The 14,843-nt window shown below is 39.7% G+C and overlaps 2 protein-coding genes across 2 annotated transcripts in view; both read right to left on the bottom strand.

Moving 5' to 3' along the window:
• Positions 1-9,415, bottom strand: part of ALG9 (ALG9, alpha-1,2-mannosyltransferase) — a 99,855-nt gene extending 90,440 nt beyond the window's left edge. Inside the window, 4 exon segments of the mRNA XM_008577614.1 lie at positions 6,551-6,685; positions 8,180-8,318; positions 9,224-9,294; positions 9,297-9,415. Coding sequence (XP_008575836.1) covers positions 6,551-6,685; positions 8,180-8,318; positions 9,224-9,294; positions 9,297-9,359 — 408 coding nt within the window. The 5' untranslated portion in view covers positions 9,360-9,415.
• A 2,673-nt stretch (positions 9,416-12,088) lies between these two features.
• Positions 12,089-14,843, bottom strand: part of FDXACB1 (ferredoxin-fold anticodon binding domain containing 1) — a 3,780-nt gene continuing 1,025 nt past the window's right edge. Inside the window, exons 2-4 of the mRNA XM_008577615.1 lie at positions 14,139-14,342; positions 13,807-13,965; positions 12,089-13,427 (exon numbers count right to left, since the gene is read on the bottom strand). Coding sequence (XP_008575837.1) covers positions 12,251-13,427; positions 13,807-13,965; positions 14,139-14,224 — 1,422 coding nt within the window. The 5' untranslated portion in view covers positions 14,225-14,342 and the 3' untranslated portion in view covers positions 12,089-12,250. The remainder of the gene's footprint in view (positions 13,428-13,806; positions 13,966-14,138; positions 14,343-14,843) is intronic.

Genomic DNA, 14,843 nt, shown 5'->3' with positions numbered 1-14,843 from the left:
GATATGGTATTTATGAACCTCAAGAAAGAAAAAAATAATTAGGAGTATTCCTCTTCAACTGCTCGATTCAAACAAGAAATCACACTTTAGATATAATAGCAAGAGCTAGAGGGGCCGGCCCGTGGCTCACATGGGAGAATGTGGTGCTGATAACACCAAGGCCACGGGTTTGGATCCCTATATAGGAATGGCCAGTTAGCTCACTTGGGAGAGTGTGGTGCTGACAACACCACGTCAAGAGCTAAGATCCCCTTACTGGTCATCTTTTGAAAAAAAAAACTTGGATTTGATGTTGCCTTTAACTACAAGATAGTAGAGCCTTTGGAAGAAACTTTGAAAAAAGCCTCTCCTGATAGTTATGATTGTTATTTTGATAATGTAGGTGGAGAGTTTTCAAACATGTTATCCCCTAGATGAAGAAGTTTGTAAGGGGCTCTAGGCATTGCTCAGAACCCATACCAGTGAGGGGAGAGAGAATGATTGATGCTGATAACCTCCTAGGCCTGGGGAACCATGGGACCCCTCTGCTTCAACGCCAAGGCTTGTACTTGCTCTGGCCCTCAACAAGGAACTCACCTCTCAAAGGATGTGCACAGAAATGGTTTGTTCTTGGGAAGAAATCCAAGGTGTTTTGGACATTTAACTTACCAGGTAAGGTTGCCTACAGGCAAGAGGAGCAACAGGATGTCTCTGACAGGACTAGACTCACTGATGGTGGCCTGTGAGGCCCCTGAACAAGCACTTCTTAAACAATCATAATATATTAGGTTCTGATTATTGCAAAATATTATTTGAAAATGCATAATGCAATATTATTTATACACCAGCGTTATAGCTATGGAACCTATATGCATATGAAAAGACTAGAAATAAACATAATGAAATGGTAAGAGAGGGATTTAAGTATTTTTCCTCCTATCTTCCAAAATTCTGTAACGTCATCTTATTAATTTTATAATTAAGGACATCAATTTAAAAAATAAAAATAAAATAATAGGGGTTATATTGAATAGCTTTTATACTTCAAATTACCATATGTTTAAGAGCATTGAATTCCTCAGAACTTAAACACTACTCAAATACACAGTATGATTAATGTAAGTGCAAATAACTTGAAAATACTTTCTATTTTCATCATTATGACCAAAAAGGTTCCAAAAAGAATTCAATAAAGTAATATAGTAAATGCCCAGATTCATTCATTAATTCAATAACAACATACCAAAAACCTACTATGCACTGAGCACTATTCAAGATGCTATCAGGAATACGGATAATTTTACTATAAGGTATCTACATTCAAGGACTCCTCATGTAATTGGGGATAGTACAAATCTAATTGGGGAGAGTACAAATTCACACTTAGAAAGTTAAAATGAACATGAATTAAAATAAGGACTGTAATTGGGAGCAGGACAATGATGTCCCCATCCCTATTAATATTTAACATAGTAACTGCAAGTCCTAGTTGGCGCCAAAAGACATGAAAAAGAAATGAAGTATGAGGAATCAAATGGAAGAAACTAAACTTAATGCACACAGATGAAAGAGAACCCAAGAGATTCCAAATCACTGACACAAGGAAATTCGGTGAGATATTCAGTATTAAGATCAAAATACAAAAATCAACTGTGTTCTTCCATACCAGCAATAACCACCTAAACAATAGCAGAAAACAAGATAGCATTTACAATAACTATCTAGCATGTACAACAAAAAGTACAAAGAACTTCCATTAACATATCAAAGACTGCAGCAGACTGAAACAAATACATTTTAAAAATTTTATTAAAAGATGCAAAAATTTGGGCCGGCCCGGTGGCGCACTGGATAAGTGCACCGCTTGGGAAGCGCAGCGGCGCTCCCGCCCGAGGGTTCAGATCCCACATGCAGACCGGTTCCCGCTCACTGGCTGAGCGAGGCGTGGGAGCAACGCCGAGGGTTGCAATCCTGTTGCCGGTCCCCGGTCCGGTACGGGGGCAACACTGAGGGTTGTGATCCATTGCCGGACACGGAAAAAGACAAAAGACAAAAAAAATAAAAAATAAAAAATAAAAAATAAAAGATGCAAAAATTTGACTAAATAGATAAATATATCATTTTAGAGATGGAATGACTTAACACTATGAAATTATTAATTCTCACATTAATATGCAAACTCAGTGCAACTCCAGTCAAAACCTAGCAGAATTTGCATGAGGGGTAAAGTAATTCTGAAATAATTTTTAATATACAAAATTTTAAAAGGACAAAATAAGAAATTCATCCACAGATATTAACATACATTATAAAGCCATAATAATAAAAACAGTATGGTACTAACTGACAAACTGACCAATGACAAAGGATGAGGAGAACAGAAAGACCCATATACGTATGGGAATGAGGCATGTGATAGAAGTGGTACTCCAAATCAGAAGGAAAAAGATGGATTATTTAACAGATGGTGCTAGAAAATCCAATTTACCATATAGCAAAAAAAAGCCTGGTCTTTCCATGATTTATAAAAATAAACTTAAAATAATTAAAGCCGTATCTCTGTAAGATAAAATTATAAAGCTAATAGAAGAAAATACAGAACAATATCTCTGTTACCTATGGTGAAGAAGGATTTCTTTCATAAAGACCCAAAACCCACCAACCATAAGAGAAAAACTGATTAGTTTGACTATAACAAAATTAAAGATTTCATATCAACAAAAATTAACTTTAACAAGAGAGGTGACAGTCTAAGAGAAAGGATTTGCAATACCTAAAACCTACAAGGTGTTACTATTGAAATCTTTGACAAATCAGGAGAAAAAAACAGAAAACCCAATAGAAAAATGGGCAGAGGATGTGAATAGGTAATTCACAAAAAGAGAAATCTGAATGACTATAAATATATGAAAAAATGTTCCACCTCACTAGTAATCAGAGAAATGCGATTAAAATAAGAAGCATCTCACATACATGAGAAAGTCAGGAATACCAAGGGCTCAGGAGATGTGAGGAAGCTGGAACCTTGAGTATTGTTGCAGGGAACATAAAGTTGGACGCCACCTCACTAGTAATCAGAGAAATGCGATTAAAATAAGAAGCATCTCACATACATGAGAAAATCAGGAATACCAAGGGCTCAGGAGATGTGAGGAAGCTGGAACCTTGAGTATTGTTGCAGGGAACATAAAGTTGGACAGCTATCTGGAGAGCAATCTGGCAGTACTTAGTGAGATTAAGTAAGCCTACAGGTCTATATGTGATCCTACTCCTAAGTGTACACTTCAGAGAAATACACCCTTATACAGTAAGTCTCTGTACGGAAAGTCTCTGTACAGACAATACAAAGTTGTTCTCACTGGGGTAGCAAGAAGTTGGAAAAGTAGCCAACACTAGAGGTGCTAATTATTACCATACTGTCTCGCAACAATCCACCCTTCTCTACTCAGCATTATGATGCTGGGGCTGAGAATCTGTAGGCTACACTTATCATTTGCCAAGTGGCTCCCTGTTGGCTCCCACTGGCAGAACTAACAGGGAGAAGGAGATTAGAAGTAAGAACATGAAGGAAAATCTTCCTTCCTGTTTTACCTGCTCTTCACATCAGTGATGTAACAGGAAGAATTCTGTGTTGAACATGTCAAATTTGAAGTGATAATGAATATCTACGTGAAAATAAAGACTCTAAAAATTGCATATTGTTAATTCTCTACTGAGTCCTTCATTCTATATTATCTTTTGTCTGACAAGTTCAAAAACCAGAAATGAGATACTAGGTAGGGAAGGGAGGAACAGTGTTCTGTCACTTTCTACAGGTGCTACCTTTCTGATCATTCTAAATGCAATTGCAATTATGACTCTCTTCTGTCTAAAACTTTTCAGTGGCTTCACGATGCACTTGGAGAAAAAAACCAAAAAACAGCCTAATTCCTTAGTATATCCTACCAGGTCTTATATAAATCCGGCCTCTTCCTACCTCTCAGTCTCACCTAATCCGCTCTACCACTCTCTCTCTCTCTTTCAAGTATGAAACCTATTTATACAAGAAGAGGCCCTCCTAGCCTCAGTGCCATCAGTCTAGAAGACTGGTCCCAACTTCTTCCCTCATCCCTATTCTTCCCTTACCTAGACAATGCCCACTTATCCTTCAATTCTCTAATTAGGGACTTCTGCTTCAAGGAAGATGGATTTTTCCCTATTCCTCCTGCTAAGTAAACTAAAAACTTTTAAACTATATTTAGAACAAATATAAGAAGACTCTGAAAGGTAGAGAGAAGAAAGAAAACTAGCTATAGACGTTTGGACATGAGGAACAACACAATGGTAAATTCCATGGGTTTTCACTTTACCTTGTATATTCCAGACATGAGGCCAAAGAAGCTGGCAACTAGAAATGCCAATAGGCACACACAAAAACAACTCAATCAAGGCCTGCTCTCTCTAGCCAATGGACCAAGAAAGAGGTAGCCTAGCATGACACAAAACTTTCAGGCAATACCACCCTACTCCAGCCAATACCCCAGAAAAAAGCTGTAATCCCACTACCACCCATATGTCAGAGGTCCAGTAGGAAACCAGAACTTTCATCCCCACTGGTAGTAATGAGCCCCCACCCTGCATCACGGTGTCAATGACAACTTGGGAAGCCTGAGTAACTATCGCCATACCCAATATGACAGTAATGAAGTGCCCCTACCCTGCCTACTACTGTGGTATCACTGGAGACCCACTAGGGAGCTAGAATTCATACCCTTGCCCAGCAATAACAAAAAGAACCCCTTCCTCAGGTGTCAGTGGAGCCCACTTGGGGAACTTAGACTTCTACCCTGACTTGGCAGTAACAAGGTGGAGACCTTTCCCTCTCTTTCCCCTGCTAGAGTAGATTTAAAAGAAGCCAGCTAAAACAGAAGACTTCAATAAGATCCAAGGAGCAGAGTAGTGCAAAAGAAGCATGCTAAGCCCATGAATAATACAGTTTCATAATGTAATACCTACAACCTCCAGCTTTCAATTGAAAAATCACTTATACCAAGAACTAAAAAGATCCCAAACTGAATGAAAAAAGTCAATCAACAGAGACCAACACTAAGATGACAGAGATGTTAGAATTATCTGACAAAGTTTTAAAGCAGCCATGTAATGCTTCAATGAGCAATTAAGAACATGCTTGAAACAAATGAAAAAACAGGAAACCTCAGTAAAGAAATAGAAGATATACAGAAAAATCAAGTGGAAATTTTAGAACCAAAAAAACACAACCAAAATAAAAACTCAATGGAATGGAGGGGACAGAGGAAAGAATCAGTGAATTCAAAGATAAAAGAATAGAAATTACTCAGTGTGAACAGCAAAGACAAAACAAACTGGGGAAAAAAAAATGAACAGAGCCTCAGGGATCTGTAGGACTAATAATAAAAGAGCTTACATTCATGTCATCAGAGTCCCAGAAGGAGAGGAGAAAGATGGAATGGCTGAAAAATTACTCGAAAAAATAACAGGTAAACAATCCCCAAATTTGGCAAAAGACAGAAGCCTAAAGATTCAAGAAGCTGAGCAAACTCCAAACAGGATAACTCCAAAGAAATCTATACCAAGACATATCAGGGTAAAATTTCTGAAAACTAATCAGTTTAGGTCCCAGTTAACTGCTAATTATTCTTCCGCACTATGCTTAAATTAGACTCTCCTAATATGCTATCCCATTGCACACTGTACTTTTCTTCCATAAAACCCACTGCATTCGGAATTAACTTGTTCAACATTCATCTTCTCCACTAAACTAAAAGTTCTATGAAGGCAGGGACTTGGTCATTGGTACAGCCAGAACACTTAACACGGTGTCTACCAAATAAAAAGTGCTCCATTAATATCTGTTGAATGATGAATGAATAAATGATTCCTCTTTTAAAAAAGTTCTTTCTTTGTAGAGGATTCTTAAAGCAAATGTACTTCACAGAGCCTGGTTTTCCAAAGCCTTGCAGTTTCAAATATTGACTTTGCGGAGGACTGGAAATTTTCCTCAGGTCTCTGGTATAAGATAAAGATTTGTAACACAGCAAGGTTGCTGGCTCAAGGACAGAGACGTTACTGATTCAAATGTAAAGATACTGAAAATTTTCTGGAGGGAGAAGGAATGTTTGCTAAGATCAAGCTTTTGTTGATAGGACCACTTAATTGCCTTACTGGAATGTCATCTGGCTTGTTTCACTGAAAGTTACCAGCCTATACTGTTAAATTATAACCCCACCTATGTTCTCTTCCTGTAATTTCCTGGTCTGGAAAATAAATGCAGGAAGAGAACCCCAATTTGGGGTTAATTTCCCAAGGAAGGGATGCCTCTCACTTGAAGGTTCTGGCTGGAGATTAACCACTTCGGGGTCTCTCACTGCTCAGAAGAGATGGGCTTTGAGTAATCCTTTGCATCTCCATCACCCAGGAGAAGTGGGGTGACAAATCCGTGGGGGGCAAAGCAACACTTCTTAACTACCAATCTATTGTGTCCTTTTCTCTAAGCTGTTCCAGACTTACCTCTTGATCCATTGTGATTTCTTCCAGGTTGGCCTACCCTTACCTTATTAGTTTGTAGAATTCTTGCATGAAATGCAGCAGGCCAGGCATGAAGCAACAGATAAGCATAGGAGCGAATGGCATACACTGGAGAATATTCCCAAGTCTGAAACCCCTTCCCATAGATGAGGTAGTGTGTCTATAAGTACAAAACAGATAGATTCAAGATTATACTAGCCAAAAATCCCTGTTAAGAGAATGTAGGTAAAGTTGCTGAGTAGAAATATTAAAGAGACAACAATAAACAAAAATGCTGAAATTCTCGACAAGATTTGCAACTAATGGATAAGAAAAGAATAAAAATGACACAGTATTAAAAATATTAAGACATTATAAATTCGACAAGATTGCTGTTTTGTCAACATTGAAAACTTGAATTTTCCCTCTACTTACTTTTTTAAAACAGTTTTTAGCCAAAAAAGAAAACTTCTAATCTTGTATTTTCCTTAAACTACCTACACTAAGCATTCTTCACTTTTTTGAGGCAAAATGTGTTGTAAAATTTTACCTCTGAATTTTCTATAAGAGGAAGTCAACAGATAATATATAAATGTATAAATCAAGAAATAGCAGTGTAAGAATACATACTATTTAAGAACATTGTTTATTTTGGTAAACGTCAGAAAAAATAACTTAAAGAGGCTGGCCCGTGGCTCACTCGGGAGATTGTGGTGCTGGTAACACCAAGGCCACAGGTTCGGATCCCATATAGGGATGGCCGGTTAGCTCACTAGGTGAGCATGGTGCTGACAACACCAACTCAAGGGTTAAGATCCCCTTACTGGTCATCTTTAAAAAAAAAAAAAGAAAAGAAAAAAGAACTTAAAAAATCAAAAGAAAATGGTTGCCTCTTGGGAGTGAGATTTGGACATGAGAAGCAGAACAGGGAGCTACTGTTTTTCTCTTAAGTTTTGCAGTAGTTAACTTTTTTTAAAAAAAAAAGTTAAAGTATAATTGATTATACATATTTGTGGGGTACAAAGTCAACCATCAATAGTGTGTACAATAGGGCCAACCCCGTGGCGCACTCGGGAGAGTGCGGCGCTGGGAGCACAGTGGCGCTTCGGCCGCGGGTTCAGATCCTATATAGGGAAGGCCGGTGTGCTCACTGGCTGAGCGCGGTGCGTACACCAAGCCAAGGGTTGCGATCCCCTTACCGGTCACAAAAAAGACAAAAAAAAAAAAAAAAAAAATAGTGTGTACAATATGCGAAGGTCAAATCAGAATAGTTAGCTTATTTATCATTACAATACGTAATCATTCTTTGTATCCTTAACCAATTTCTCATTAATTTCCATTAACCCCCTTTCCCTCCTCCTCCCCCTTTCCACTTCTAGCAGCCACAGTTGTTCTTTCCTAAAAGTTCAAGTAGTTGTTAACTTTAAAAACTATTTCCAAGTATTATTTTGATTAAAACATTTTAAAAGAAAATTACGAATTACACCTATGAGTAAACCAGCCAAATTCCCTCAGTCTTCAATAGTAGGTAAATCATCTGCTTAGAATACAAAAGTGAAAATAATTATTTTGCTAGAAGTCACACTCGTATATTATCTGTATCGTGATTGGTAATAAGTTCCAAACAGCAAAATCAAGAACAACAACAAAAAAAAAAACTAAAGGAATCACCTACTGGTTCCCAGTAGTTGAAAGTTTCATCACAGTCAGAGATGTTGCTCAGAAGAGCGGCACATAACCTTGCTGAAAGCAGACACTTGAAAGCAGTAGATCCTTCAGGTGCCCAGACTTGTCCTGCTTTGTTTCCAGATAACCTGTTCAGAAGAAAGAAAAAAAAAAAAGTACGTGTCAAGAAGGACCTACTAACCAAAAGGACAAGAAAAGCGAGGGACATCAAAGCACTTAATTTATTCTCCTAAAAAGGTGAACTGTTAGTTGTTCTTCCTGAGCGGAATGAATAAGGAAAAAATTAAGACTTTAAACCCTCCTTCCAGTTCCTGCTTTTACGGCATAAGTTAATTCGTACACTTTAGCTTGTTGCATCTACGACATTCCATTTATCCCAAGACAACTAATCACTCACTTGAAGTCCACAAAGCTCTCATTCTACTTTTCTTTCCTCTCTTAACAAGGTCATTACTTTCCATGGCTTTATTCATTTCCCCATATGTTCAAATTAGTAGAGGCCTAATATGTGCAAGGTACATAACCTGTTCCAATTCCACACGTTGACAACTGCTTTAGTGCAGGTCTAACCTGCAGTCTCCTGGGCTTGGGGAGAGGTGATTGCAGGTGCTGGAGGTTGGGGGGCCCACACAGAAGAGTAAAGTGTTGAGACTTCTGGGGGAATGAGAGAAACTGTGAGAAACAACCTTAAAAGGTATACTCTTTGCTCCTGCCAACGTCTCCCACAGAGGCTCTGCCAACTCTAACACCACGGAGCCAGCCCACGCTGAGCCTGGGCCTGAAGCTTCAGAGACCCGCACTCCAAGGTTTCTTTACGAGAGAATGGACCCGGGGTGGAGGAATCTAAGGCGGGGCGCAGACCTAACGCCGACCGCCCAGGAGGTGCAGAAGGACCTGGCTGAAGTGGGACCCACGGCCGCCGGCGGCGACGCCCGGCCGCCCTAACCCGAGCGGCGCGGACGAAACCCTCCGCGGGGCAGCCCCGAGCGGCGCCACCCGGACAGCCACGCCCCCGCCGCGTCCACACACGTACTCGGTCCGGTGCTCCGCGCCGCCCGCCTCTCGGCCGCAAGGCAGCTCCTGCTGTACGGCCAAGGCGGATGGCTGCCGCTGCTGCCGCCGCTGCCCCCGCTACCCTTCACGCGCTGCCGAGCCCCTCGGCTCGCCATGGCGAGCCTCAGGGAGAAAAGGTAGAATTCGGAGCCCTACGAAGTCGGAGAGCGCGGAGACATAGCTCTGGCTGGCAAACGGTGTCCGCCGAGGGACAAAAGACCTTGACATGCGCAGAAAAGACTAAATTATAGCGTTATTGGGTAAACTGGGGCAAATTCCTGAGCAGCGAAGAAATAGACTTTACTTTCCCTATCACAGCTATTCCTTCCACCTGCCTCTCACTCTGGGCATTCCTCCATCCTAACTCCCCCTTCACTTTCAGCATTCTCCACTCGCTTACAAAAACCGTCCTTCGGCTCCTCTATTTAAATGAACTCAAATAGACAGTGGTTAAACAACTACAAAATGAAGTGTGACGGACGAGGTATTCAGTTGAAGATCGCAGCACAACTGCCTACCAAAGGGGAGGTCCCTAAAAGGTCATTTAACACCGTGCCCTCTCTGTATTTTGGTGACAGTAACAGCCTACAGCTAGTAACTGCTTCAGAGAGACAAAACGTTAACGGCCGAATATAGACGAGAAGAAAAGTGAGACTGATGAATCTCTGTGCAGCAAATTGAATCAGACATCCGTCACTGTCATTGCACTGTGGTAGGCACTTTACATATTTTATCCTTTTTAAATTTAATACAACCGCTACCTTGTTTTATTGATAAGGAAACTGAGGCCCAAGGATGCATAGTTACTAAATGGTAGATCTATATTCCAACCCATGATTGTCTTACTACAAAGCCCATGCTCTTTCCACCAGATCAGGAGAAATCTGATTTCATACAGGCATTTTTGTACAGGCACACTGATAATATCACACCTGGGACTCTAAGGGGTTATTCATCTAATATTGACACTCTGTCCACTCCCCTAATCACAGAGCTCTAACCCTCTAGAGCTCTAGTATCCCACCCTCTAGAGCTCTAACTGGAACAAATTTATAGAGGGAGTGCTGAACTTGACAAAGTCCCAGAAGATTTCCTAGTAAAAATTCCCAAGTACTGAATATAGAGATTGATCATATTGCTCAATTCCCACTCTTCAGTTAACAAAGTTCAACCAGCTTAATTATATCTCACATATCCAGCTCCTCCTTTTCCTTTCACTCTAAGGCAGATCCCTCTACCCTCTATCTAGGACTACCATACCATAGCCTCTTTACAGGAATCTCCCATCTCAAATTCATACTGTGCAACACTATCCAATTTTCTAAAGTATTGTTCTCACTTCATCAAAAATCGCCTGATTTTTCCTATTGCCTGCCAAATAAAGTACAAACTTCTTATTCTAACATTGTCTTTCATGAACTAACTCCAGCCCCAATCTACCTTTCTAATTTTATTTCCCACTACTTCCTATACACACTTTACATTCCAACTAACCAGCCTGGGAAGTGCCCCAAATGCTCCCTTATCTATACCTCTGTTCATGTCCTCTGCCTGAAGAGCATGCCCTCCTTACCTAACAATTCTCCCCTGTCATATCCCTACCCTTGTTTTAAGATCCAGCTCAAATGCTACCTCATGCATGTACGAGGCACCATTGGGGATAGAAGAAAGGTATAAATCACATTACCTGCCCTCAATTAACTTATAATCTATGTGGAAAGCTAAGCAGTACATATCCATAAGAGATCCTGTGACTCTTTATTCCACTCCCCAAACTTAATCCTATGGCAGTTTTCTCATGCCAGTTAATGATACTTCTGTTCTTCCAGGTGCTCTGGTCAAAAACCCAGGAGTTCTGCTTGATTCTTCTGTTTCTCTAACCCCTCTCTCACCCACGCACCCACACATTTAATTCACCAGCAAGTCCTTCTAAATATTATTCAATCCAACAACTTCTTACCACCTTGCTCCAGATCACCATTATCTCTTATTTGCATTACTATAATAACCTCCTAGTTTATCTCTACTCCCATTCTTGCCTTCCCACATGCTTTTCTCCAAATACAAGAATAAAAAGACAGTCATTTCCTTCACAGAGCAGAGTTTACAATATGATTCCAATCCACGGAGCCTAATTATTAAAAGGATCATTAATTCACTTTAGAGTACCCCATCTGCAGAGTCCTGGGCTGAGTCAATTTCCCAGTGTCCCTTACAGATACTCATACCTCCCCAAATCTAGGGAGGCAAAATTTAGAGTTAATCACAGTTGAGAGATTATGGTTGAAGATCAGGGAAGAAGTAAAGTAACAGAGAGGCGCAGAAAGAACATGGACTTTAGAGTCAGAGAGACCCAAATGTTAATACTAAATCTGACATTTATTCGTTCCATGACTTAATAAAAATTATATGATGATATGATAATAATAATACGAATACTAATTATGGAATACTTGCAACTTACCAAGCTAATAAATGTTGGTCTGACTCCAAAAACCACCTTCCTAAATTGAATTAGTGAAATAATACAATAAAGAGAAGAGGAATTAACAGTGTGAAAAATATATTTGATAAGACACCCAAGTTCTACTGCCTTTTCAACGACAGGGCATCTAAAGTACACAGATGCCATTTTATTTGTTGTCTTAGTCATTATTCAAGACCAAACTATTGCACAACTCCAAACATCACCAATCACATTATAGTCTATGAGTTTAAGTGACAGAGTCAGAGGTATCTTTAAGGTCAACCAACAGTGGCTATGATTACAAAGTAAAAGATTTTACAAAAAAAAAAACAAAAAACAAAAAACCAGTCCAGACAGGACTACCAGTTGCATATCTTTAAGGTCAACCAACAGTGGCTATGATTACAAAGTAAAAGATTTTACAAAAAAAAAACCAAAAAACAAAAAACCAGTCCAGACAGGACTACCAGTTGCAAGTTGGTCATTTTTTTCCACACCCGCATCAATGATGGATCACACTGTAGAAATGAATTTATTAAACTACCGAAGTGTAACATGTAGTCGTTGATGAATCTCCTTCCTAAACTGGGACTGCATTGATGCTACCTGCTGCTGGGTGAGGGCCTTGTCACAGGTCTGGTAGGTCAATCTATAGCAGAGACTGACCTGTTTCGTCTTTGGATGATGAAAACGACTAAGGAATTGTATGGATATAACAGTGTTCTGGGACACTGCTCGGGCCACGGTATGAAACTCTAGTTCATCAAATCCTTTCTTCTCATCTAACCAAAAACTAATATCATGCACATAGCATGGAGGATACAAGGAATAGCTTTTAAAGGGTTCTGTTTTTCCAGAGACAAAATTTTTCAGGAAACGGTTATCGAAGGTCCACAATATTCTCCAGTCAGAGATACCTGAAACAAGCATGGCTAATAAGTCCAAGTTTATAGACACAAACAAAAAACACTGGTCTTTATGTATAATGCTTGTAGCAGAAGCGGTGACAGACCCAATAATCAGATCCTTGGCACAATCTGGGCCAAAATTATGAGATTTCATACAAATCATATAATCTTTTCTATTTGGTTGAAGGACAAATTCCACTGAACTCAGCTTAGAGCCCTCCAGCAATGTCTGGGTCAGAAGGCTATCTAGAATGCCCTTCAGGTAATCCATCAGTGACTGAAGACAGCCATCCTTCAGATTTTGATTAAACCCAAGGATAAGTAAAGTCTCATGAAATGCTGGCATTGTGAAAGGCAGGATGGGGCACTTCTGAAAGACAGGTCCACTTAGGATGTGCAGAGAACCTGGCAGGAAATCTGGTGCTTGGATGACAGCCTGAACATGAACTAAGAGAGAAGGTCTAAGGCAGACCTTGGGTTGGCCACAGATTCCTTCATTAACTTCTTTACCATCTTTTCCAGGACTCCTGGGAAGGCTAAGTTCTGAAAATGACACTAGGAAGTCCTCCATATCTTGTGTTGTCCCACCAGTCAGGGACTCAGAATTTGAGTTATCTTCACAAAGAGTAATCCGAAAGGCAGCAGATAGAATGTCACAGTTCGAGGAAGGGAGAACACTGGTGCATTCCTGTAGCAGCAAAGGGAAGGAACATTTCAGCCTTTTTAGAGGGAAAGCTTTGCCCAATTCAGCAATGAGTTTCTCATTTATGGTTTTGACAGGATGATACGAACATGCTTCCAGGAAACCCCTGTTTAAACACACAAAAAAATAAATTTTCTAACTTGCAATAATAAATAATTATAATGTAACTAGAATTAAAAACACAGATGGCTATATAAAAAAGAATTATCCTTAAGTTGATCCTGAAAGGAAACAAAGATATCATCTACCATAAGGAGAGATATCATGTTTCAGAACTCTGACAGCCACCATCCCCACAATATACCAGAAAATATGACAATTTTTAATTCTAAAAAGGCTTGAGGAGGCCAGACTGACAAATATTCACAGCACCAACATCATTACGAATTTATGTACCATCCATTCAATTACATGTCTTGTCTGCCATCAAGACCATCAGGATACAACTGGAGAAGGAAGTGGTTTCCAGCAAAATAACAGGTTACCTGTTCAACTTTCCTACAAGTGCTTCTGGTTCTGGAAAGGAAAACCACTGGTCACCCAGTTTGATCCTGAAGATTCTGGGTTGAGAAACTTCAAAGGGTAAGCTCCGGGTGAAGATATGGTTCAAAGCACCTTCTACATGAAAAGACTTATCTTGACTCCTGGCAAAATACACACCAGTATGAAATCTGTCATTATTAAAGAAAGCAAGTATTTCTAGAGACTCAATCTAGAAATCAGGAAATTGGCAGGGGAAAAGTCTGCCTATGACATTTTTTTATCATTAGTAAAAGAGATGAAAAAGGAGAAGGCTTAAACCTATGTTATTACTTACCTATATCCAGTGCACCGATACCCTGGAACAGCCTCACAGCTGAAGGGATGCACATCACTTAAAATGAGCCCTCCCAGAGCTGCCATGGCAACCACTTGCCAACTGTTGTGCCATTCTCTCTGGGGATTATCAGCAGGAGTCCCACCTTGTCCTCTACACAGTGCCACATGCACTTCTCCTTCTTCTGCAAGAATATCTGCACAGCTGATGGGGGAAAAACACCAACTACTTAGAAGCAAGTAGAAACTACCACAGAAGTTAGCAATATACTCATGGTTTCACTATGAAATAATTAAAATCCAATTATACCTATTTGCAAAGGTCTATTAGACTTCAAACATGCAAAGAAAGTAGCCAAGAGTAATTAAGAATGTAAATTAAATGTTCAAACCACTAACTGATTGAGGCTGACCAGTGTGTCATCCCATTTTGCATTTGTGTTGTTCATCTATATGTCACAGAAAGGTCAAAGTCTGCAAAGTTCCTATATATGATTAACTGCTTAGGCCGCTTATCCCCATTTAGAAAGTTCTTTTCGCTGCCTTCCTGCCAATTAAAATTCTATACTTAAAATATTAGTTTAAAATACTGCCTTGTGGAAAGTTTCTTGAAAACTATGACCCGCAGGACACCTACAATAGTATCATGTATTTTGCTATAATAGTGTCCAGCCCTGTTTTAAATTCCCACTAATTTTATGAGGTA

The sequence above is a fragment of the Galeopterus variegatus genome, unplaced genomic scaffold (assembly GCF_000696425.1).
Source record: "Galeopterus variegatus unplaced genomic scaffold, G_variegatus-3.0.2 Scaffold1551, whole genome shotgun sequence".
Lineage (NCBI taxonomy): Eukaryota > Metazoa > Chordata > Mammalia > Dermoptera > Cynocephalidae > Galeopterus > Galeopterus variegatus.
The sequence above is the reverse complement of the archived record's forward strand: the minus strand, read 5'-3'. Positions and strand labels throughout refer to the sequence as shown.